We start from the raw sequence: 24348 nt of genomic DNA, 5'->3' as shown, positions 1-24348 counted from the left end.
AGAGAGATTGGATAGTATATGACTTTGGTTAAAATGTCTGCCACATCATTTGCTTCTCAGAAAGATGCATTTCGACACGTCTGTTCGCTTACTCATCGCAGTAAGACGCCAGATAGGTGGAGCTGTAGCGAGCGCCGGATTCAGCAATTATTGCGAAATGCCCATCGACAAAGCGCCGCATCACTCAAAAGCAGAGAATAAACATTTGTTCGCCTCTCACTGTCATTGAGCAGCAGACACGAATTCTAGAGAGAAGGCTTGCTTTGCCGAAATCGGATTTGACCATGTTGGCATTGAAACAAAACTTTGCTGACATGAGAGTGTAAGCAGTGAATTTTCAGCATGGCAGATGACGGTGATGGCAGGCCACTAAAAGGGCAGTTGTAAAAGTACGCCTTTATGGTGCATTCCCGCCGGCAGAGTTCCCTTTTTTTTTGCTTTTCAATGTATCACGAAACATACAGTACCACGAAACGTCTTTCCTGGTATGTGAGTTGGTGTATGAAAAACCGGTGAAATGTGCTTTCTAGCAGATTTTCATCACACTAAAAAAAAAAAAAAAAAAAAAAAAAAAAAAATCTGGTATCATGCTTCCCCAGTGTACAGGAAAAATTGTCCCACGTTCGGTATTCTTCAGATGGATTTTCTTTCGGATTCATTCTCGCTGTACGCTTATGCCAGCTTCTTATTTAACAAAATGAATGGGATACAGATTTTGGCCCAAGCATAGTATAATAGGCGCTATACGTTCCAGTTTCCTGCTAATACCTTACGAGTTAGTTTACGCCCCGAGAGAAGCGATCATTTTAGGGTGATTCAAGAGTGAAAGACAGTGCAAAGATTGCATTGTTGACACTTCACACTAAAATTCTTCCTAACTTCCTCCCTCACGAATAAAAGAGGAAAGAAGGACGTCAAGCGGTATTGAAGTTTCTCACGTTCGCCCTTCATCTGAATATTTCGCCTAAAAACTACACTATTCGAATGTGAAATGGTATCAGAGGGCTAGAATCCGTGGTACTGGAACCGTCACACCGCTGGACGCAACACAATATTAGAACAAAGTACAGAGCGTACCAGACAAAACTGGCGAAGACGCGGTATTGTCCGTTCTTATGTGCATCTTGCTCTACCATTGGCATTATTTTGTCCTCCATGATTACAATGAGTAAAACTTTCCGGACATGTTTTCTTCGTGCACAGCACACATGCCTTGGAATGCATTGAAGTGACAGCAAAACGTAATTTCGCCAGCAATGCAAACTGAGAGCGGGGACACAATGGTTAAAAAAGAAATACTACTGCGCCGAAGGAAGTGGTATCCAATCCCGGCTGCGGCTGGCTCTTTTCGATGAAGGCGAAAAGCAAGGCCTCAGTGTTCTGTGCGTTTTCAAAGCACATTAAGGAACTCCAGGTGGTCGAAGTGTCCGAAGCTCTCTACTACGGCATTTCTCATAGCCTGAGTCGCTTTGGGACGTTACACCGCACAAATGACAAACCACAGAAAAGAAATAGTATGCGGCCGAACTTTGTTTTTGCGGTTCAATAATAATCCAATTTTCTGATCTTGAACAGGGGCTAAACGTGAAGCAATATCATCTATTTTACCGTGCCTTGACGGCGCTGCCTGACACCTGCTTACGTAAAGGTCGCTTGATAGGGAAGACGAGATTTTAAGTGTCCCAAGTATACTAATTCTCGATCACCATCATACTTTTTTGCAGGACTACCATTCCGATGTTCTTCATGATCATGTGTATGTACCTGCTGCCTCTAATTGCATCCGGACCGAACTCTAAAGAGTTTTACGACACATTCTACGCCGAGGTACGAGACCACTGGTGGGACTTGGTTCTGCAGACTCGCAACTGGAGACTACAGGACGCACTAAGGGTTGGTATTAATCTTGAGCTTCTTAACACCACTCCAGGAAGTATAGCTGAGTGTAACACTTCGATTGTGACGGCAATCTATAAAAATAAGTGTACACAAGCAGATTTCTTTATTGACATGGACATAAAAGGACAGAGAACGATAAACAATTACCGGGTAATCCTTTTCACATTTAGGAGGAAACCATTGGTAATGAGGGCCTAAATAGCAGTAATACAGGTTACATGTGCATCACGGACATAATGCGCAAAATAAAAATAACATGCTTTTGTGAGCAATCATAATAGTAAGGCTTGATCAAAATTTAAAAAAATGTAAATAATAAATAGAAAATATAGACGTAAAATAAACTGCATACTGTAAATCAGGACCTCCCCATAAGGACGCATATAGCTACCCTGAAATCAGCAGACATAGAAACGTAAGAGTAAGTAAGGACATAAGCGCATAATTGAAGACGAAATGACGCAAAGTCCAGAAGTTTGTTTTCAGTCAACCATGACACACATGAATAGGCAACATGATTGCGCGAAAGCGCATGCTGAAACGCACCAGGCAGAGTACTGCATCACGCATCAAGATGAAGAACATCAGGCAGAGAGAGGGAGAATGAGAGGAAAAGGCATCAAATATAGTACTCAGCCGCTGATGAAATCGATCAGAAGCTGTAATGTGTTTCATTGCAGCTGTTATATAATAGTACTGTGTTGTATAAATGCTTTGAACGAGAAGCAGAACGAAACAAAACAATAGACGTGCGTGCGTAACTAAACTATCAATAAAAGTTGAATTTGACAAAGGGAAATATTGCCGCAAAACCTTCAAAACTGTATTTGTCGTTTTTTAACAGCCGCTGGCATGCGGCTGTTAAAAAGTTCAGCAAGCGCTGTGCGTTCCCTAAAGAAATGGCTGCGACAGTTCCAGCACGAAAGGCAATAGCGATGAACTACGCTTCTGCCTTACGTCGCCCTGCGCCCCGACGTGATGATTTTGCAAGCCCTCGCCGCTACCGTCCTGTTCATCAAAGCCACCCATTAGTCCCCGCCCGCCAAGCCTACCAACGACCCCGAAGCCCCAGGATGTGCGACGCCTGGAGGACAGCGAACAACCGGCCATTATGCTTCCACTGCGGTGAGGCCAGCCACATTCTGCGCCACTGCCCATACCGACGAAACGGTCTCCGCGGATTTGCAGCCGGCGCTCCACGACCACGCCCAGGTGAACGACCGCAAGAAATCGAAAAATATCTGCGTAGCGGTGAGATTGCGCCACCAAGCCGTCGGTTCAGGTCTCGATCGCCGTACAGGACCCGCTTTGCGTCGCCAAGCCGTAATTACGATGAGAATGTGCGTGTTAGGTCCCCAAGCCCGCGCAGGGAAAACTAAACAGAGCAACCTTTGGAAGTGAGGTTGCTTTACAGCAAAAACAAGAAGGTCCTCCATCACCGACGATGAGTGACGACGACGCAGCCATTAAATCGCCGATCCACAAGACAACAACGTCGACGAGGTCAACACCAGACTTCAAGTTGACATCGCCGGCCAGCGACGTTACGACGGTATGCCCCGGCCGCGACCTCAGCACAAGACGAAGCAGAGATCGAATACCGAAGCCAACGTGCAATACTAGGACGCGAACAAACGACCTTGAGGTTGCTGTCGACGGACGCACGGTTACCGTCCTAGTGGACACCGGCGCCGACTACTCTGTCATCAGTGGAGCTTTCGCCGCCAAGCTCAAGAAACTGACGACCACTTGGGACGGCCCGCTAATCTGAAACGCTGGTGGTAACTTTATTACGCCGTCGGGGCGATGGACCGCAAGGGTTACAGTACATGGACGTACCTACTATAGCAGCTTCGTCGTCCTACAGCACTGTTCCCGCGATGGGATTTTGGGCATGGATTTTCTGAACGAACATCGAGCGATCATCGACCTCGGATCCAATCTCATCAAGCTCTCGACCGACAAAGCCATACCTGCTACGAGCACTTCGACGCATCACGTCGCTCTCAACGTCCTCGACGGAAAATTGACCGTACCACCCCGATAGAGGGTCATCGTCCCAGTGGTTGAAACAGAGGTCGATATCAGGGAAAAGGTTGTCGAAGGAAACACTAAGTTGTTACTGGAAAGAGGACTTGGCACCGCAAGAGGCATCGTCCGTTTTCTTCATGGACAAGCTGATGTGCTCATCACGAACTTCACCGACGAAAAGCGGCACCTGAACAAGGGCATGACGATTGCTTTCCTTGACGAGCTAGCGGACACCCGAGAAGTCGTCGCCCTCCCCACCCAACTTGAAGACGATGCACCCAACCGAGTCAAGCAGTTCAATTTTTACATTAACCCAGCGTTCCCCCGAGATAGACAAGACCGGATTCGCACTCTTCTTGAAAACTACAGCGAGTGCTTTTCTCCAGCCTCGAAGGTGCGGCAAACTCCGTTGGCAAAGCATAGCATCATCACGGACGAAAACACTCGACCGCTACGTCAAATCCCCTACCTTGTATCGCCTCGAGAACGCCAAGACGTATGCGATCAAGTTGAGGAAATGCTGTGTAATGATGTGCTTCAGCCATACAACAGCCCCTGGGTAGCACCAGTCGTTTTGGGGAAGAAGAAAGACAGCACTCTTACCTTTTGCGTTGATTACCACCGCTTCAATGGCATAGCTAAAAAGGATGTCTTCCCGCTTCCCCGCATCGACGACACTCTGCACCGGCTTTGTAGCATTAATTACTTCTCGTCGATGAACTTGAATAGCGGGTACTGGCAACTTGACGTTGACGAAAGAGACCGCTAGAAGACGGCGTTCATAACACCGGACGGTCCCTTCGAATTTAAAGTGGCACATTTCTTTGGTATACTTGGACGACTGCGTTCTGTTCACGTCAAACTTTGAAGACCACCTGAGAAGGCTTCGAACAGTGCTTGACGCAGTCATTTCCTGAGCTTTAACATTGAAAGCAGAGAAATGTCACTTCGCCTGCAACGAGATGTTGTTTCTTGGTCATATTGTCAACAGGGAAGGAGTTCGCCCCGATCCACAGAAAACAGCGGCGATCGCAATTTCCACAGCCAGGGGACAAGAAAGCTGTGCGGCGATTCCTCTGTCTGTGCGCATACTACCGACGATTCGTCAAGATCTTTTCGCGCCTCGCCGAGCCTTTGACCCAGCTTACAAAGGGAGACGTGCCATTTCAATAGGAAGCACCGCAAGAGGAAGCCTTCGAGCAACTTAAGCGCCGCCTACAGTCTCCTCCTGTGCTAGGCCACCTTAATGAGAACGCCGAGGCTGAGATACATACCGGCGCGAGCAGTCTGGGCCTAGGCGCCCTTCTTATTCAGAAGAATGCCGGACAGGAGAAAGTAATCACCTACGCTAGCAGGTCACTCTTGAAAGCCGAAGCGAATTACTCGAGCACCGAGAAGGAGTGCCTTGCCATCATCTGGGCCACTTCAATGTTCCGCCCGTTAATATACGGCCGAACATTCAAGGTGGTAAGCGATCACCACGCGCTCTGATGGCTGAAAAATGTGAAGGACCCCTCCGGTCGCCTTGCGAGATGGAGCCTACGTCTTCAAGAATTCGAGATCACTGTCGTCTACAAGTCAGGCCGCAAGCACTGCGATGCAGGCTGCTTGTCACGAGCCCCCGTTTATACGCCGGCGAAAGAAGACGACGAAGACGCCTTTTTGGCCCCGGTAAGCGCCAGCAGTTTCGCAGAACAACAGCGATCAGACCCTGAGCTGAAAGCGCTGGCCGATTACTTAGAAGAAAAGACCGTTTCCCCTCCTGATGTGTTCAGGCGACCTTTATCATCATTCGCGTTACGCTATAACCTCCTCGTTAAGAGGACTTTTGCACCCAACAGAACCGCGCAGCTTCTTCTTGTGCCTAAAATCACCCGGCGGGAAATCCAGGAGAAGTACTACTGACTGCGACTGCCTGCCGAAGTTGCCCACTACGTGAATACATGTCGTGAGTGCCAACGATGCAAGACGCCACCGATCAGACCAGCAGGACTACTAAACTCAATTCCGCCCCCTGACCTGCCCTTTCAAAAATCCGGATGTATCTCCTCGGCCCCTTTTCAGCTTCGTCTATGGGTAACAGGTGGATCATCATGACCACTGACTACCTTACCTGTTACCCCGAAGCAAAAGCACTGCCCAATGTTACCGCAGCAGAAGTTGCTAAAATTTTGTCGAACAAGTTTTCTTGCAACACGGCGCCCCAGAAGTTGTCATCACGGACAGGTGAACGGCGTTTACGGCAAAGTTGACGCACGCCATCCTGGAATACAGTCATACAATCCATCGACGAACAACTGCATACCATCCTCAGACCAATGGCCTTACGGAGCGCCTGAACAAAACTATCGCGGACGTGATCGCCGTGTATGTCGACGCCGAGCACGAGACCTGACACTTTGCTATACGTGGTCTTCGCGTATAAAGGCCCGACTCCATAGACACCTCTGCGTCCTACGCGCCGGGCGTTGTGCGCGCCTGCGCGGTGAGCACCGCGCCCCGGCGCGTAAAAAAAAGGCGGTTCACAACTCCAAGCGCATGGTGCGGTATGCGCCCTGTCACGCCCTGCATAATCGGCGGCACTTGTCACGGAGGCTTTTCAACCGCTTCTGGAGCGTTTTTAGAGCCTCTGTGATGAAAACTCAAGAACATACACATGAAATGTTTGATATATATGACATGAACAACGAATATACACGCCAGGAATAACGAACGAACAGGTTCAGCATCTCACCTTCGCGCGTGAACCCCGGCACAAGTTCCGCGGTCACTGCTATCCCTAAAGCTGCCGTCATCAGCTCTTTCTAATGAAGCGCGTGGCTCGCAAGCCATAGCAGCTGCCATCGTTCAATGGCGGCGATGAGCAGCTCGTTGTTGACTTCATTTATTTGGCTGCCAATGCAGAACGACGTGCTTCCACTGAGGTGGAGATCCGCCATTTTGCTCAAAACATGCTTGGAAGGCCCGCCAGATCCGCCCCGGAAGAAACAGACGCAGAGTGCCCGCTGATTGGTCAATGCTTGCACGCCGGAATTCGGAGGCGCGCTGCCGCGAGCAGCGCGCGCGCCAAATATCTGGCACTGTCGGATCCGAGCGTTGTGAACGAGCTCGGCTGTGGGCGGCGAGTCGCGCATGCGCAGACTTCCTCAGGCCGGCGCGCGCGCAGCCAAGCGCGCAGGACGCGCGCTTCGAGGACTCATGGGGTTGAGCCTTAACACGGTAGTCCTGGAGACGACCAGAGCGACCCTTTTCAAGCTTGTACGGCAGGGAGCCAGAGACGACGTGTACCACCCCATCAGAACGGCGACGCGCAGGCCCAGAAATCGTACATGTTCGTCGGAACCCTTATTACGCGTGTTAAAGAATCCGTGGGTTTTAAACTTTGTAATGTCTTTCTTAAGTTGCTTTGTTTATTTTCGAACATCGAGGCGATGTTTTTTAAGGGGGGAGTAATGCCGCGAAACCTTCAAAACTGTATTTGTTGTTTTTTAACAGCCGTCGGCATGCGGCTTTATCACTGTGATCCTGGCATGCGTATCAATTCTGCATCCCGTGTTTGTTCATGCTCGTTGTCGTCATACGACGCATTATCATTTTTTTATCGCGAGCGATTCTCCAAGATCTGTCTCGAAGATTCGGATCACTTGCATATATTTCTACAACGTTCCAGGTAGAGTTAGTAGCAGTTCGCGAATTTATCTAGATTGTTCTAAACAGCGTTTAAATGTAGTATTGACGAGTGTGACGGGCATCCTTTGTTCGACGATCGACGAGCGCGTTTGTTGCTATCGCCGCCGCCGAGTAGCGTAGTTCTTTTGCGGACGCAAGTCGGCCCAATAAAGAGTTAATTTCAGTACCATCAAGTCTGTATGTTCTTGTGGTGTCTACGACCTTGTCACCACTACGTGGCATCAAGCCTGCGTCTTCTTTTGGTGTCTACGGCCTTGTCAGCACTATGCGGCAATATGTAAACCAACATGAAAGCCATCACTGAGCATGCGCGCAGCTTTTAATGCGCTTACCTTATATCCGCCCGGAGTCCAAAGTTTGTGTGTGTGTGGGGGGGGGGGTTGTCACCAACGGCCGCTCTGGGGGAGACGAGGGCAGCCTTGCGAAATGAATTGCATATGTCCTTGAATGAATTAGGGAAAATAAATGCGGCGGCAACAGCACCGAGTCTGGGTTTCGATCACGCGGTGGAGCAGACAGATCCACCGAGCTCTACACTGCCCAAGAGCACTGTGTTAACGCCGCAACCGTGCTGCCACATTTTAATTTGTTTTTCTCTTGTGATGTAGTGCCTTGCATCAATAAATTGATTTTAGAAATAAACGTCCAGGCCAAATTTCCGAAGAAACAAAGCAAGGACTGGTCATAAGAACCTCGTGTGTCAAGGGTCGTCCACATTTGGCCGTTGACCTTGGATGCCCGCATTGTTGGAGGTGTTCCTGCCGTAGCGATTGTAAAGAAAAGCACGTCCAGAGTAATGTGCAATGTTCGGGCTCGCGCCGACGTGAGCGGAAATGAAGGGACAGTATTCATCAAATGGCGCGAGACTGTGCTCTCCACAACCAGAGGACCGCATTTGTACGGCAACACGAAGGCGCAACCGTCGAAACAATACCTCATCCCAGTCCATATGGCCTCCAGAGAGCGAAAGAGAGAGAGAGAGATCACTGCATGCGTTGGGAAAAGTGCTCGAGTGGGGCGCTGAAGGTTTCCTTTTTCTGGGAGAAGTCTGATCTATAGCAAAGACGGGGCAATTTCAATTTGACGAGGAGGTATTAGGTTGTTAGTTGCTCCTTTCACGGAAGCTTGAGTGGCTTCCGCATTTGTACGCATCCAGTACACACCGACTATTAGGAAAGATTTCTCCGTAGGACCCGAATATCATGTGCTAAAGCTTCGGAATTCGGAACACGACGCTGACTGCGCCTGGCGCCTGAGGAATCTGTGACAATATGAATGTAGCTCGTACAGGGCAAATGGAGCGGACACAGGAGACATACTTCGTCCCTAATGGGCAGTATTTCCTCCTCTGTCGTCGGTCAGGCAGCAGCGAAAGCTTACGAGAACGTTATTTCTGTCAATAGTTCCGTCCAAGCGACAGTCGCGGTCACGCGATCGTCTCTTGCACTACCGCCAGCAGACACATTTTTTAATCGCGGATAGTGATCTAACTACCACAACGTCAGGCTTGCGGCGCACATCGACGTTGTAAAGCGGAGCCGCTAAGATCGGCGTTCCCAGCCGGCGAAAGAAGAAAAGTGCTCGGTACCTAGACATGGCACGTTCTGCTCGGCTCGAGAAGCCTGTCACGGTGGCCATCTCGGCGCGAGGCAGAAGAAGCTGGCACGAACACTGCATGGCCGCTCCAAGCCGCTGCTCTCGATTTCATGATCCCAATTTAAGTATGGTCAGCGACGGGACCACCGCAAAGAAACAGGACCGATGTTCAGCAGCCTTGGCTTGGAGGTGCGCGATACGCCGGCGGCGATTCCCAAGCAGCAGCTCTTCTCCGAGATCACCTACGGGAACCTGGACATGGCCGCTTCGGAAGCCTCACTCAGTGGTCGCCACCGACAGAGCCCGGCCTCCACGTCTACCACCTCCTCGGCGCAGTCGGCAGCCTACGGCGGATGGTCGCGCTTTTTGGTGGCCCACGGAGGCGACGCTGGTAATTACATCTTCACTGACCGCCTGTCCTTCAAGCGCAGCCTCCAGTGGGTGCCCATTGTCTCCATCGACCACAAGCTGAGTGAGCGGCGCCTGTCCCTCTGGCAGTACGGCTCCCTTGAGTGCGCCAAATCGGTGTCCTTCCGAAGGGCCCCGCAGCCGTCGATGAACCGCCAGCGCAGGTGCCCCTCCCTGTCCTTCCTGACATTTAGTATGTTGTATTCCATTGTCAGACTCCTCCCGCACCACATGTGATAGCGAGTAGAGGAAGATAAACCAATGCTCGAAATAAACAAACAGGTCTTTTGCACAATTGTTTTTGTTTGGACGTTATTCAATAAATGGGGGACTGCTACTCAGCGACCCACAGCCGAGGATGTGGCCTCAGGGAGTCTCCACGTTTCTCCCTGGCAAGCAGCGGAAGGGATGGGAGATGGGGAAAGGGAAGTAGGAATGAGGATAGGGTTATGGGGATCAGGTGCGGAATGTGGGCAGCGTAGGATTTTGATTGACAATTTGAGTCGAGCTTCTTTACTGGCTCTCCATAGAGGGCGAGTACTCGCTCTTAGTGGAATGTGCGGCTTTTGGTCTCAAGATCACTCCACCACCACAAGGTGTTTGCCGGATTAACGGTGTCTGAGACAGGTTCCTTTCACGAAGCTGTTTTTGAGGTTCCCCGTCCCCCAAGTCCGGTTCCCCCCCCTCCCCCGACTCTACTTAGGTACTCTAGAGTAGAGTTTCGTCATCGCGTTCATCCCTACTTAAGCTACTAGGCAAGTGGCCAGCCTTTAATACGGTGCACACTGAGGGATACTCTCCCCCGGTTTTCGCTCGACATTTCATGTTGGAAGGTATATCAGTAATGATGAGCAGTCTTGAAGTCGCACCCGTTGCTACACGCTTATCTCCGCCATAGTGCTATAGGGCCTTGCATTTCACAAAAGGATGCTTCCCTTGTTACCACTTGGCGAATGGTTCGCCGGGCTACTAACCAATTCCGAGGTCGTTGCTGCCACGCTATTCCTCTACCAGTCGTTTTCCAAGTTGCACGTTTACTAATTTTAGCTATTCTCTACCATATTTTTTCTCTCTTTCAAGCCAAAGGCGAGTTCCGCAGCACCCAAGCTTCGTTAGCCCCAGCCGCCAGGCTTCTGTCGATGCATCATTCTCTTCGGCAACGAAAACCAACGCGCTTGCGGCTGGGTAATGTCTCTAGGCACGAAGGGAATTTTCAATCCAAAATACAGTCAGCTAGCTGCGTTTCCTAACCGTACGCCATAGCTACGCAAACGTTCCCTGCGTAGCGGGCAGGATGTTCCCTTGGCCTACCTACCGCCACGTATGTTGGTTTTTGTTCAGCATCCGAGATTAGCTAACTGCGTTTCCTAACCGTGCTCCGCAGCTACGCCGCCCTTCCTTTGGCAGCGCGCAGGCCTGTTCCCGTGGCCTGCGAACCGACTTCAATACAGGACTAAATTTTCCGGATTACACGCGTCCTGCCCAGACCCACTCTGCACCTGCCGCCGCAATTCCAAGGCAGTACGCTGAGGCCTCCTCGGGGATTTGCAACCGCTGAGTGTGGGCCCCGGGTAAACCCATACTAACCGCTCGCTGTCAGTCATAGAGCAAAGCCAGGCAGCGAAAACCACCTTGATGCACTCGACGTGCAGGGGGGAACACAGGCAGGTCGCCAGATCAAACTTACCCCCCCCCCCCTTCCTGACAGACAGCTGGCATCGGCCTTGTCATGCTCGTCGTCTGCCTGCGACTGTCTGCACGCAAGGCTGACCCGCTGCATCCAGACCGCACATAGCCGGGATGACGTGGAGACCAGTTCTAGTACTGCTGGCACTGGTTCGATGTTCGTCCAGCGTACGCGGAACCGGAAGCCGATCCCGTACCGCGTGCTCAACAAGTCGATAATGTCGGCAACTATCCTACTAAATGGTCGAGAAGAGATCATCTCCATAGATCGCCTAAACCGGAATACATGAAGACACCTCCCCAGGACCTCCGTTTAGACGTTGCTAGCCTATTGGACGACCTGCCTGCCGCCGAGGCACCCTCATCCCTGCCCCGTCGGCGCGTATATTTCGCCGTTCCTTCTGTGCGGGGGTTCTGTAGCGAATAGCGACGCTGTAAATCGGAGGCGCTAAGATTGGCGTTTCAGGCCGGCGAAAGAAGAAAATAAGCATGAACGACGCGTTCTCGGTGCGCACGCACGGAACGGGCTGTTCGGTTCGAAAAGCCTCCCACGTTGTCGTTTTGTTCCGGTACTCCGTTGCGATACCGTAAATTCCCCAGGGGCTCATTGTTTTAAGGTAGGTGTCCAATGGGTGTTGCAGGTGTGCGCCACAGTAGCCGATTTCCGTAACTTGCTGATATCGCCACGAGGGTTGAGGCACGCAGGAACTGAGACCTGTCATTTAAGGGTTTTTCACGTACCTTGCAAGAGGTGCTCCTTCAGTCATGTTAGGATTTTCATGCGTCGAGCTTTGCGATTTTGAGGAACCAGGTTGACCAGAGTATTTATTTAAGCCTCAGCCTGCATAGAGTGAATTTGGATAATTCGTGATATACTCGTAATATCCTGCAATACTGCTCTCTTGATATATTACAAGCCGCCCCACTCGGCACGTGCCCTGTGCGGAAATTAGTTTAGTAGATCAATCATTGCTTTAGAAGGGAGTGAAAGACAAGGGGGTGTCCATGGCATCAGGTGGCTTTTTGAAATCCGCTGGATGAGATGCAAAATGTTTGACACTTTACAATCGGCTCTGCGATTCTAGGCCGTGGTGGATCCGGCATCCTATAGATTAATTGCGAGGTGCTGAAATTACCTGGTGACACGGGTTCTGTTCACTTACAAAAATGATGATAGCTGTGGTGATAAATCCATAGCGCTCAGGCTCATTCACTACATGGTAAGATATGCCGCTTTTTGAGACGACAGCATCGGTCCAACAAATGACCACGATTGCATTCTAATGGCCAGCGCGAGCTACAAATCGGTGGCTTAAGATAGCAGAGAAGGGGGAGCAGACCATACTGTAATATTTTCTGGGCAAATGCTTGCGCTCCGTTCACCCATTTCGCCCAAGCAAGGGTAGCAGGCTGATGTTGAAAAGAATGGGGGCTAGAACTTACCGTTGTACAGCACGACGGGGCAAAAACCCCCCTTATTGTTTATCTCGTGTTTAGCTGCCACTCTTTCAGCCCAATAAATTTCATGTTGTCACTAGCATTCTTCCGTGCAAAATGGGTACAAACACACTGGTAATACATAAGCAAATTGAGGCAGGCAAAGTTGTTTCAAAAATTTAGAGTGTGCTAACATTAGTTCCCTCAAACAGCAATTTCGCCCGTCTTTTCCTGAAGTTTGAACTTACAATGTTTAGCTGGAAACAGAGAGAAAAATAAAACATGACGTGTCAACGCACACATTTCTCATTTTTAAACTCAGCTAAATTGGCGGACATCTGCTGCGTTCATCTGCGAGTTTCGCGTTAATCCTGGACCTAGCCCTATGCGCTCCACTGATGGCGCCATGTACTCGTGCGCCGCACGTTTCATCTCACGCTATGCAGCAACCATCGTCATCTCTATCTTCGCGCCCAGACACGATAGCACATTGCTATCGCCACAGCCGATTAGGCCACGTGTAAAAGTGTAACACATTCTGACATGCGTGATTCCTTTTTATCAATGGTAGGGTCCTACCGGCAGTATCACGTAGCGGGAAAAAACAGAGCCTTTATGAACGCGAATAAGTGGCTCCCATTAAACAACCCTCTTTCTTTCACTTCTGTGGCGCGATGGATCAGCGCTGCATTTTTGAACACCGTAGACATTGGTTCGAATCTTCTTCGCCATTTGTTACTTTATTATCGGCATTTCATAGCAGTAAAATAAACCGCATTCCCTGGGGATTTGTTCAATTTTAGGTTGCGTTATGAAATGCTTTTCAAATTAAGCAGCCGGTAAATCAAAATGAATAGCCAGGAGAACACATAATATGTTATGGTGCGGCAACATTGCAACAATGTAATCAGCTGCACCGAAATTACTTAACACTTTCCATGGATGTGTGTTACCTTTTAAGTAGCGTTCAAAAAATATTTTCAGCCGAAAACAACATTTAACTAACTTTCACACGACTAGGGAGGAGAAAGAAGTTGTTGGACCTCACCGTTGAGAGATCGGAATTGCGCCTCTCGCTGTGTGCATCAAAACATCGTCTCTTCATCACGTTCCAACTGCAAGCTCGCGCTGTGCATTGAACATCGTCGTCTTCACATGGTGTTATTTACGCCGCTCTTTCATATACCCTAGGTAAGTACGTCATACAAATAGGCCAAATCGTCAAAGAGAGAGACCGCAGTCGGGCCGGACAATCTGCCGAGACCATCGAATAGAAGAATTAAGACTAGCCTGTTACTGAAACGTTTACCAAGCGCTGAGGCCAGCCAAGATCGAAGCGGAACCAGCGACTGCGGATGCTACCGATGAATAATTCTCGTGAAACTTGGGTCAAGGATAGTTGAACCTCTACTATTTCCTTCTATTGGCAAACCGTTAAGTTTTTTCTATGTGAATGTTTTTCACTAGGCGTTAGCTCTATAGGAGGCGTCCAGATAGAAAATTCAGGTATGTTTCCGATAAAGAAGGCCTTTCTCATCTGGCTACCAACTGCCCTTTTCAGCGTTCAGCACCCGATATTTTTTTACGGATTGTGACTGCCTTTCCTTGGCAGGTTCATAGTTTTGCGGTAATCTGCAAACGAATCTGGTGCGCCGTTGTTCCATGGAACTTGTCGCACAACGGTCGTCACCCGTTTAGAGATGGAAAGGCACCAGCCTCCTCGGCGTTGAGTCAGCGTCGGTGAGATGAACAAAGGCCATATGTGTAGATTTTATACAAGACATTTCATAGAACAAAACTGGTACGGGGGCCGAAAGCTACTAGCCATACGTGACTCTTCTCGCACATCGGCGGTCGCCGGCGCTCTATCGCGTCCGCTCCTCGTGAGCTGCACAAAACTCGTGGGACGCGTGTGGAGGTCTCAATCGCTAAGCTCCAGCGCTCATGCTTATTCTAGCCCGGACAACCATTTCCATTTGAACTGCCCAATTTGAAGGCTGCCCTTGCAGGCATCTTGAGAGCTTCATTCCGCGATCGCTCTGGTCAGCCGCTTCAAGTCTGCAGCGGTACGAGAGTATTCCTCAGCCAGGGAACAGTCGACACAATGTCTGAGTGCTCGCCTCGTGTTAGAACAAGTCGCTCGCCGGTGGTTCCTTTTAGTGCGTCGCTGACATGAGGCGCAGCACCGGTGCTTGTTAGGGGACATTAGACGGATAAATAGGCGTCAGGCTGAATTGGAGTATTGGCGGCTTTCCCGGCCATGAAAACGGTGATTTTCCTATGCCTCTCGAATACTCCTGTAACTTACCAGTCACGCAATGTCCAGTTCCAGAATATATTCTAGGGGATCATGGGTGTTTCCTAACTTCCGTTTAAGATGCAGTGCTATTTTAAACACTAGCAGTAAATTGTGAAAGTATGTATCAAATTTTGCACTTTGGCTCAAACCATGCCATTTTGCTCATACCATTAGAGACGGACTTCAAAGGAGTGAAAGCCTGTGCAATTCACATATGGAGAAGGTATGACAAGAAGCTGTAGAGTTCATTTGAGCTTGTCTAGCCACTTTGTCTTTGCGGTGCTTCGAGAAATAAGGCAATGCCCACTGCATCTTGATAGATTATAACATCATGTTTCTTGGTGGCTTTAGCAAACCGAGAGATTAGATTAGTGTTTCGGCCAAGAGTAGCAATGAACTGCGCTAGTGCTATCAAGAGGTTAGAAAGCGCACTGTTTCCCTCATGAGGTTACCTGTTTACCCGGATCTCACATCAAAGACTAGAATTTCAGGAACAAAACAATGGCCCTAGTCTCAGCAGTTCTTGATAATTTTTCGTGTCAGCTCGAAAGGTCGTCCATTCTCGAATGTTCGTACATTGAGTTTTAAAATATGTTCAGTTCTGAAAACTAAAGATATCAGTACATACACTAATGTAACTAGAATAACGTACCTGAGCTAGCTACGGGATAGCACAGGCATGAGTGTCCTGCCGTGATCGTTGAGTGGTCAGAGCTCTCGGCTGTTCTACCCAAAGACGAAGAATCAAATCCCGGAGGCCTCACCTATGATCTGATATGTCCTTGCAAGTTACAGAACACGCGTGGTTGAATTGAAATTTCCGGAGTCCTCCATAATGGTGTTTCTCATACTCTAAACGCACCAAGGGACGTCCAATCCCATACAACAGAGATGCATAAAATGAGACGCATTCGAAAAGGCTTAATGTAGAAGATGCCAGTAGCCTAGAAACAGTTCATGGACTTGGAGTCTTTACTGCTGAGGCCGGTTTGACAACAGTGGATTTCTTTCATGATTGGACATAGGGCGGAATATGGGCAGAGAATTCAGTTGCTCGGAACAGCTCGCCTGAAAGCTGCCGTGCCCCGTCAGTTACACTAGAGCCCACTAAACTCCTAATGTCCTTGCAAGCGCAGATGACAACAGAAATGCACTACTATGGACAGCTGTCCTGATTAATGCTTCCTCTCGTCTCGTTTGCGATAAAAACATGAAATTAAACAGAAAGTAACCTCTGAACTATGAGTAGGCTAGCATTGCAAGCGCATTTTTATTGTTTTAAAGTTGTAAAATACAGTTGGTTGTAAAAATTGCAGCTGATTTAGGTAAGTCGCTTAGCTAAGCTAAGCGATTTAGATATTGCAAGGAGATATATCACATAGTAACATGGAATGTAATATCTATGACGCAAGGTAAACTGGATGTCGTCAAGCGAGAAATGGACAGATTGAACATTGATATCTTAGGTATCAGCGAGCTCAAGTGGACCGCAATGGGAGAATTTCTTTCCGGCGATCATTATGTCTTTTATTGTGGGCACGAATCCAGGGGAAGGAATGGGGTCGCTCTCATAGTAAACAGAAGAATGGGCAAAGCAGTGCTAGGGTACAACCCCAAAAACGACCGAATGATTTCACTTCGGATCCAAGGTCACCCTTTCAACATAACAGTTATCCAAGTCTATGCACCGACTACTACTGCTGAAGAAGCTGACGTTGAGAGATTTTATGCGGACCTACAATGCCTTTTAGACCACACCCCATCATCAGACGTCGTTTTTCCCATAGGAGAGTGGAATACTAAGGTGGGGAGTGAAGAAATATTCGGAATAACAGGCAAGTTCGGTATTGGTGAGCCAAATGAAGCTGGGCAGAGGCTAGTAGAGTTTTGTCAATAAAACAACCTGACCTAAGCGAATACTCATTTTCAACAGCACAAGGGGCGCCTGTACACATGGACTTCACCGGACGGTCTGTACAGGAATCAGATTGATTATATTCTTTGCCGGCAGAGATGGAGAAGCGTAATACAAGCATTAAAAACAAGGCCTGGGGCCGATTGTGGCACCGATCACCAGCTTCTTGTTGCCAAATTTAAGCTTCGATTGAGGAAAACGCAGAACACTAGAAGGCCTTTCAGGTATGATCTGGATCAAATTTCATCAGAATATGCTGTGGAAGTGAGAAATCGATTTCAAGAATTAGATCTAGAAGAAAGAGAGCCTGAAGAGATGTGAACTGACGTTCGTGATACAATACAAGTTGCTACTAAGGTAGTTCCAAAGCAAAAGAAATGCAAGAAAGCAAACTGGTTATCTAAAGAGGTTTTGCAAATAGCTGAGGAAAGAAGGATGGCAAACGTTAAGGGGGAAGGAGAAAGATACAAGGTTCTCAATGCGGATTTTCAGAAAATAGCAAGAAAAGATAAGAATGCCTTCCTGAACATACAGTTCCAAGGAGATGAGGACAACAGCCAATTGAGGAACACAAGAGCTCTGTATAAGACAGTCAAAAATATCAAAGGAAGCTTCTGAGCAAAGCTGGGCGTGATAAAGGACAAACGAGGCAGGGACCTCACTGAAGCCTCAGAGATAAAGAAGAGGTGGCAGGAATACACAGAAGAACTGTACAAGAAGGACCCGGATGTGCAAACCCAACATAAGATAATTGTGATTACTAATCTCGAGCCGAGCAACCTGAAGAGTGAAGTTGAATGGGCCTTATCCAGCCTTGCTAAGAACAAAGCTAGCGGAATTGATGGCATTCCAGCTGAGTTGCTTCAAAATCTCAACCATGACGACGCTGTTACGGTTCTGTATACAAGATGTCAGCAAATTTAGAGAACCCTGCAGTGGCCACATGATTGGAGGAGGCCAGTTTACATCCCCATTCCAAAGAAAGGCATTGCCAAAGATTCTTTCAACTACCGCACGATAGCACTTATTTCGCATGCTAGAAAGGTGATGTTGAAAATCTCCAAGGTAGGCTGCAGCAGTATGTGGATCGGGAGCTTGCGGACGTGCAAGCTGGGTTTCGCAAGGGCAGAGGAACTGGAGACCAGATTGCCAACCTTCGCTGGATCATAGAAAAAGCAAGAGAGTTTCAGAAACCCATATACTTCTGTTTATTGATTATGCAAAAGCGTTTGACTGCATAGATCACAACATATTGTGGCAAGCTCTCCAAGAGATGGGATCTCCAATTCACCTCATCTGTCTCCTCAGAAACCTGTATGAAGGGCAAGAGGCCACAGACAGAACTGGGCGTGGTCTTACTGATTGGTTTCCGATTGAGAAAGGAGTGAAACAAGGCTGCATACTGTCACCCTGCTTATTTTACCTATATGCTGAGTGCTTCGTGAGGAAGGCCGGTCTGGACGAGTCCTCAGCTGGAGTGAAGATTGCTGGAAAACGTATCAACAACCTTAGATATGCGGATACCAATTTAATGGTAGAAAGTGAAGTGGAACTCAAGGGACTTGTGATACGCGTACAAGAAGAAAGTGAAAAGTTTGGGCTTAAACTGAACCTTAAAAAGACAAAGATCATGGCGTCTTGCCCTATCAAGTCCTGGAGCATCAAGGGACAAGAAGTGGAAGCTGTGACAGATTTTCTGTTCTTGGGCTCCAAGATTACCTCGGAAGGAGACTGCAGCCATGAAATTAGGAGACGCCTGCTTCTGGGAAAGAGAGCAGTGGTTAGCCTTGACCGCCTAGTAAAGAGCAGAGAGATTGGTCTGCCAACCAAGATCCGTATAACTCGTGCTATGGTCTTTCCAGTTGTGATGTATGGATGCGATTGTTGGACTGTGAAAAAGGCTGACCGCCGAAGAATTTACGCGTTTGAATTGTGGTACTGGCGAAGACTCTTGAGAGTTCCTTGGACTGCCAGACGATCAAATCAGTCGATATTGTCGACCATAAACCCTGACTGCTTATTGGAGGGTCAAATTCTAAAGGTAAATCTCAGCTACTTTGGTCATCTGATGAGAAGAGAAGAGTCGTTGGAGAAAGATTTGATGTTGGGAAAGGTTGAGGGTCACCGGAGAAGGGTTAGGCAGCGAACGCGATGGTTTGATGGCATCCTCGAGGCGCTGCAGATGAAGTTATGTGATGTTAGGAAGATAGAGACCGGGAAGCGTGGCGTGATATGGTCCATAGGGTCACGAAGCGTCCGACACGACTGAACAACCGAACTGAACTGAACTGAGCTAAGTCGGCCAAATGCGAAGTGGAAGAGAGCTCAACTGCTCTACGCAGGGGGGCACGGATGAGGGATAAAATGCCGGTCATGGCGACCGCTTTTCAACGCAGGGGAAAACACGCCGCCCATACGCGACGCACCTCCCCCCCCCCTCCTCCCCCACACAGCGTGACTCGCTCTGGAATTTTAAATGCGGTAAGTACACCAATTGTGGAATATAAACTTTTTATTGCATCTTATTCCTGATGTGCCAATAAACTAAACCTCCAAGTTTCAGCCGCAAGGGAGCTGCAGACACTTTTAAAACTTGCATTTTTGTTTCTTCGTGAACAGCTTGCTGATCTGGCAACCGGTGCAGCCAGCCGGTGACGGTGTTCTATGCTCTAGTAGCGTCAACCACGGTTAGGCGAAACCGCGGTAATGTCGGCCAAACAACAGTTATGCCGTTTACCGAAAATTCCGCAAACTGAGCTTTTAGTCGATCTCTGTTAGAGCTTTTAACCTAGGGAATAGCGGCATCTGTTGGCGTGATTCAGTTGCACCTCGGCGCCTGTGTACGAAAGACCCACGAGCTGACCCGCTTAAATGACGTACACAATTTTTACTGAAATGCGCCTCAAAAACACAACCTAAAATGCGCAATGTATATAGTGCTGTCCGACGGCACTTTTGTACCAATCTTCGGATGCCGCCCGACAGGGCAACCGCAGTGTATAGTGCGCGCGCACTACATCGAGGCTCCCAATACCCCGGCCATCCCGTCTTAGCAGCATCGTTTACGCTTCTCATTGTCAGACCCAAGTCTGGCCTTGGCCTCATCACAATAAACTCACGAGGCTTGCAGCACCGGATGCCGCAAGCTTGCAACAACGGTGCCCGCGAGCGCGAAGGACGACGGCGCTCTGGCTAAAATTGACCTAAAATTGTCGCATCGACTACGGACGGCACTTTGTAATATATCAGCGAGGCGTTTTAGTAAATAGATCACTCGATCATGACACGTCTTTACTCTTAAGCCCACTCTTTCTTACTAAAGGAAATGGGTATTTTCGACGACGTTAGCAGCTGAGCTAGGGTACAAGAACACAGCCACCGCACCGACTGTGAGCAACTCCCAACGTATGTGTCGGCAATTCACAAGAAGCGTTCTTTTTTGAAATTTTCATTTCGATGGCTTACTAGATGGCTTACTATTATTGCGAGAAAAAAAAACAATTTTTAGAATCCTTTTCGGACTCTGGCGTTAAGGGATCAGCAGTATTGCTGACACAGATAGCTTGCGCGGAAGGCACGGTCGGCGCGGCGGTGTTTACGGTGGTGGGGACAGTGCGCCAAAAGGCGGCGGCCTGGGAAAAACAAATCGCGCTTCACAACAGTCTGCGTTGTGTTTTCAATAGCATGCTGAGTGCATTTATTTGGAGTCATGTTAGCAAGCGGGAACACAGTACAGTGTATCGGCAGTTTATCGCCGCTTGTGCAGCAGGAGGCAATTCGGGTGGCCGGTGTCGCTCAGTGACGTCATTAAACAATTCAATTTGGCGATCGCTGTCGGTAGGAACGCCTTCGCGGTGTTAAATTCAGCCTCTTATTTCGAAATACATTTGAGTTTAGGGCACTCAAATTTTGAAAATAGAATAATAAGGTCCAGTATTATCTCGTGACAACCAAACTGCAATATATTGGATGACCTTGGTACGACCCCTTTAATCTCTAAAAGAAGAAACCAAACGAGACGCCAAATATGTGCGTGGCCCATTGCATTTCATTTCTCTTGCGGTTTAGGTTGCGGTTTCAAGGCGAGATTTGGGCAACGATAGGTGAAATCGGCGACAGGAGACCTCAGTAATAGAGCTCTCTGAATGCTCGTTACCGCTGGAAACATGTTAAAAACGCAATGAGACAGCGATGTGTTCCAGATCCATGACGAAAAAATGAACGTTTATGAAGACTACGACGTAGGGCTTTCGTGTATTGGCGAGCAGAGCGGTGTTAATTGCCGTTTAAGCCGCCGATTTCTCAATTCTATGGGCGTATGTTAAAGATAAGCCATTTCAGTCAAACTTTGCGTTCTACTCTTGCGTCAGTTGTTAACACTACTGAAGAACAAGAAATCAGAATTTACGTTGCGTACATCAAAACGGAATACGGCTACCAGATGGTCGGATGCATACTGTTCAGGCGATTACAAGGGCAGAAGGCTGTATGGAACAAGCTGCTGCACAATAGGAGCCTAAATAATTGGCATGGTTATAAGTTTAATGCAGCTAAAATCTAAACTACCAGATACAATTGTAAGTTTGAGGATTTCAATTTGCTACCAACATTAAATAACCGACGCGCACTTTTCCAGTTTTTATGATCGCGGAAAAAGACATCTAGTTCAGAAATAGGCCCTCACGTGTTCTGACTCCGCAAGAAATAGATATACCTGAAATAACTGCAAAAGAATTGGAGAACTGTTTCTTGCTTGTAATTTTTTTGTGCTTCATGTTTACAGCGTAAATAGATACAGTTAAGTAGGATATCTAAGTTATCCTTTCAGAGATATAAGTTATAGAGAGGAGGTTGCCAGCTTACCTTTTAAAGTAACATAGAAATGATAAATATTCTCTTATAAGAGTCTCATACTGATTTACTACAACTGATGAATTATTCCATCCTGCATGCATGGATGCCTCCTCACTGGAAAATAGCCATATGGAACCCTTTAGCTAAACGCAATGATGGCTGCTCAATCTAGACAATACTAGACCTAGTCAATAATATAAAACATGGTCAAATTGATTTAATGTTTGCAACTCTTATGTGCTTCGCATTAGAGGAGCGCAAAAATATCCTTCGGCCCTGCTAAATCGGTTGCCGTTAAGAATATTCCACACATAAAATGCGCATGCTGACCTTGAAAGTCAAATGCTCCTTGCGCAGTGACAAAAAATGTATGCATGCTTTGGTGACATTAGATATAGCCAAACTTTATGGCACTGTAGATCACGTCTTCTTGGAAAGATTGCAAATTCTGCATCCTCCACATTATTTGATTTCGGGGGTGGCTGCATTCCTCCAAAGTTGATAGAGTTTTTGTACATTAAATTGCTTCCCCTTTGGGCGATATTAAGAAGCCAAAAGTATCCCTCAAAGGTCCGCTCTAACCCATACTCTTAAATATTCTACTAACGTCAATTCCCAGCCAACACTACGATCGCACGCGTAACTCTATAAGAATGACATCTTGTTTTTTATGGCTGCACCTGGCATCCAATCCCTTTATATCCGCCTGCAATCGTATAGCTCATATCCCTTGAAACTCAGTTATGTGGCTTGCGACTGAAATTAAAACGTACACTCGTGTGATGTCCTTCTCTACAAACAAGAGATCTCGTAATCCTGTCAATAACACTCCACTGAAAAATGGTTCTTATTATTGGACCTTGTCATTTACGAAGGGGGCGTAGCGTATAGATGAATATAGATGAATAAACTGAAGGTTGTAAAGTCCTATGCACCCCCATGTAGATATGATAATCAGGCAGTTAAAAGATTTTACGAAGATGTAGAATCGGCAATGCGAAAAGTAAAGACGCAGTATACTGTTTTAATGGGCGACTTCAATACCAAGGTAGGGAAAAAGCAGGCAGGAGACCAGGCGTAGGTGACTATGAAATTGGTTCTATGAATAGCAGGGGGAAGTTACTAGAAAATCATAAATACCTTCTTCAGCAAACAGAAGAACCGGAAATGGACATCAAAAAGTCCTAACGGGGAGACTAAAAATAAAATTGCCTTCATACTGGGCTCAACCCCCGCCATTATGCAAGATGTAGAAGTAATCGGAAAATTGCGATGCAGTGACCATAGGATGGTGAGGTCCCAAATGAGTTTAAATCTGAAGAAAGAACGCAACAGATTACTAAGAAAGCAGTCCATCAACGAAGTAGCGGTGAGAAAGAGGGCAGAAAGGTTCAGGATCTCGCGACTGAATGGATATTCAACTCTAACCGAGGATAGCGATATTATCCTAGAAGCAAGAAACAATATTTACAAATATATCACTACTGAGTGCGTTGTAGAATTAGACGGTAGGATAGTTAGAGAGGATACTGGTAAGCTGTCTAAGGAGACGAAAGATTTGATTAAGAAACGCCAGGGTATGAAAGCTTCCAATCAAAGAGACCAGACAGAATTGGAACACATATCAAAGATTATCAATAAGCGCAAAGTGGCCGATATAAAGAAGTATAACATGTAGAAAATTGAGCGTGCTGTAAAAAACGGGAGAAGTCTAAAAGCCGAGAAGAAATTGGGCGTAGGCAAAAAACAGATGTATGCGCTAAGGGACAAGGCGGGCAACGTCATCACGAATATGGACAAGATAGTCAAAGTAGCCGAGAAGTTCTATACTGATATCTACAGTAGCGAAGTAGTCAGGACCATAATGAAATTGGTGGTACCGAGAAACAGTCAGATGTTCCACCAGTGATGAAGGACGAGGTCAAGAAAGAAAGCATTAGAAGCTATGAAAAGGGGGAAATCAGCTGGAGAGGATCAGATAACTACAGATTTGTTGAAGGACTGGGGGGGATATCGTGCTAGAAAAACTGGACCACCCTGTATACGCAGTGCCTAGTGTCATCGATGGTTCGGGAACAATAGAAGAATGCAAACATTATTCTCATTCATTAGAAAGGGGACTCTAAGGACATTAAAAATTAAAGACAAATCAGCTTACTGTCTTTTACGTATAAGGTATTTAAGGTAATCGCTAATAGAATTAGGACAACTTTAGACTGATATCAAGCAAAGGATCAAGCAGGTTTTCGGAAACGGTACTCTGCTATTGATCATATCCATACCTTCAACCAGGCCATAGAAAAATACTCGGAAAATAACCAGCCCGTATACATAGCATTCATTGATTACGAAAAAGCAACTGACTCAGAAGAAACCTCGGCGGTGATGCAGGCATTGCAAAATCAGGGGGTAGACGAGTTGTACGTGAAAGTGCTCAAAGATATATATAGTGGTTGCACAGCAATCATAGTTCTGCATAAAGAAAGTAACAAAACTCCCAGAAAGAAAGGTGTTAGGCAAGGAGACACGATCT

General features: G+C 47.5%; 1 protein-coding gene across 1 annotated transcript in view; it reads left to right on the top strand.

Moving 5' to 3' along the window:
* Nucleotides 1-24348, top strand: part of LOC146172550 (nose resistant to fluoxetine protein 6-like) — a 116198-nt gene that overhangs the window by 67051 nt on the left and 24799 nt on the right. The window contains exon 9 of the mRNA XM_084585797.1: nucleotides 1725-1893. Within this exon, the coding sequence (XP_084441923.1) occupies nucleotides 1725-1893 (169 nt within the window). The remainder of the gene's footprint in view (nucleotides 1-1724; nucleotides 1894-24348) is intronic.

This window comes from Amblyomma maculatum, unplaced genomic scaffold, assembly GCF_055883805.1.
Source record: "Amblyomma maculatum isolate TAMU_Amacu unplaced genomic scaffold, ASM5588380v1 scaffold_13, whole genome shotgun sequence".
NCBI lineage: Eukaryota > Metazoa > Arthropoda > Arachnida > Ixodida > Ixodidae > Amblyomma > Amblyomma maculatum.
This window is presented reverse-complemented; position numbering and strand designations above follow the sequence as displayed.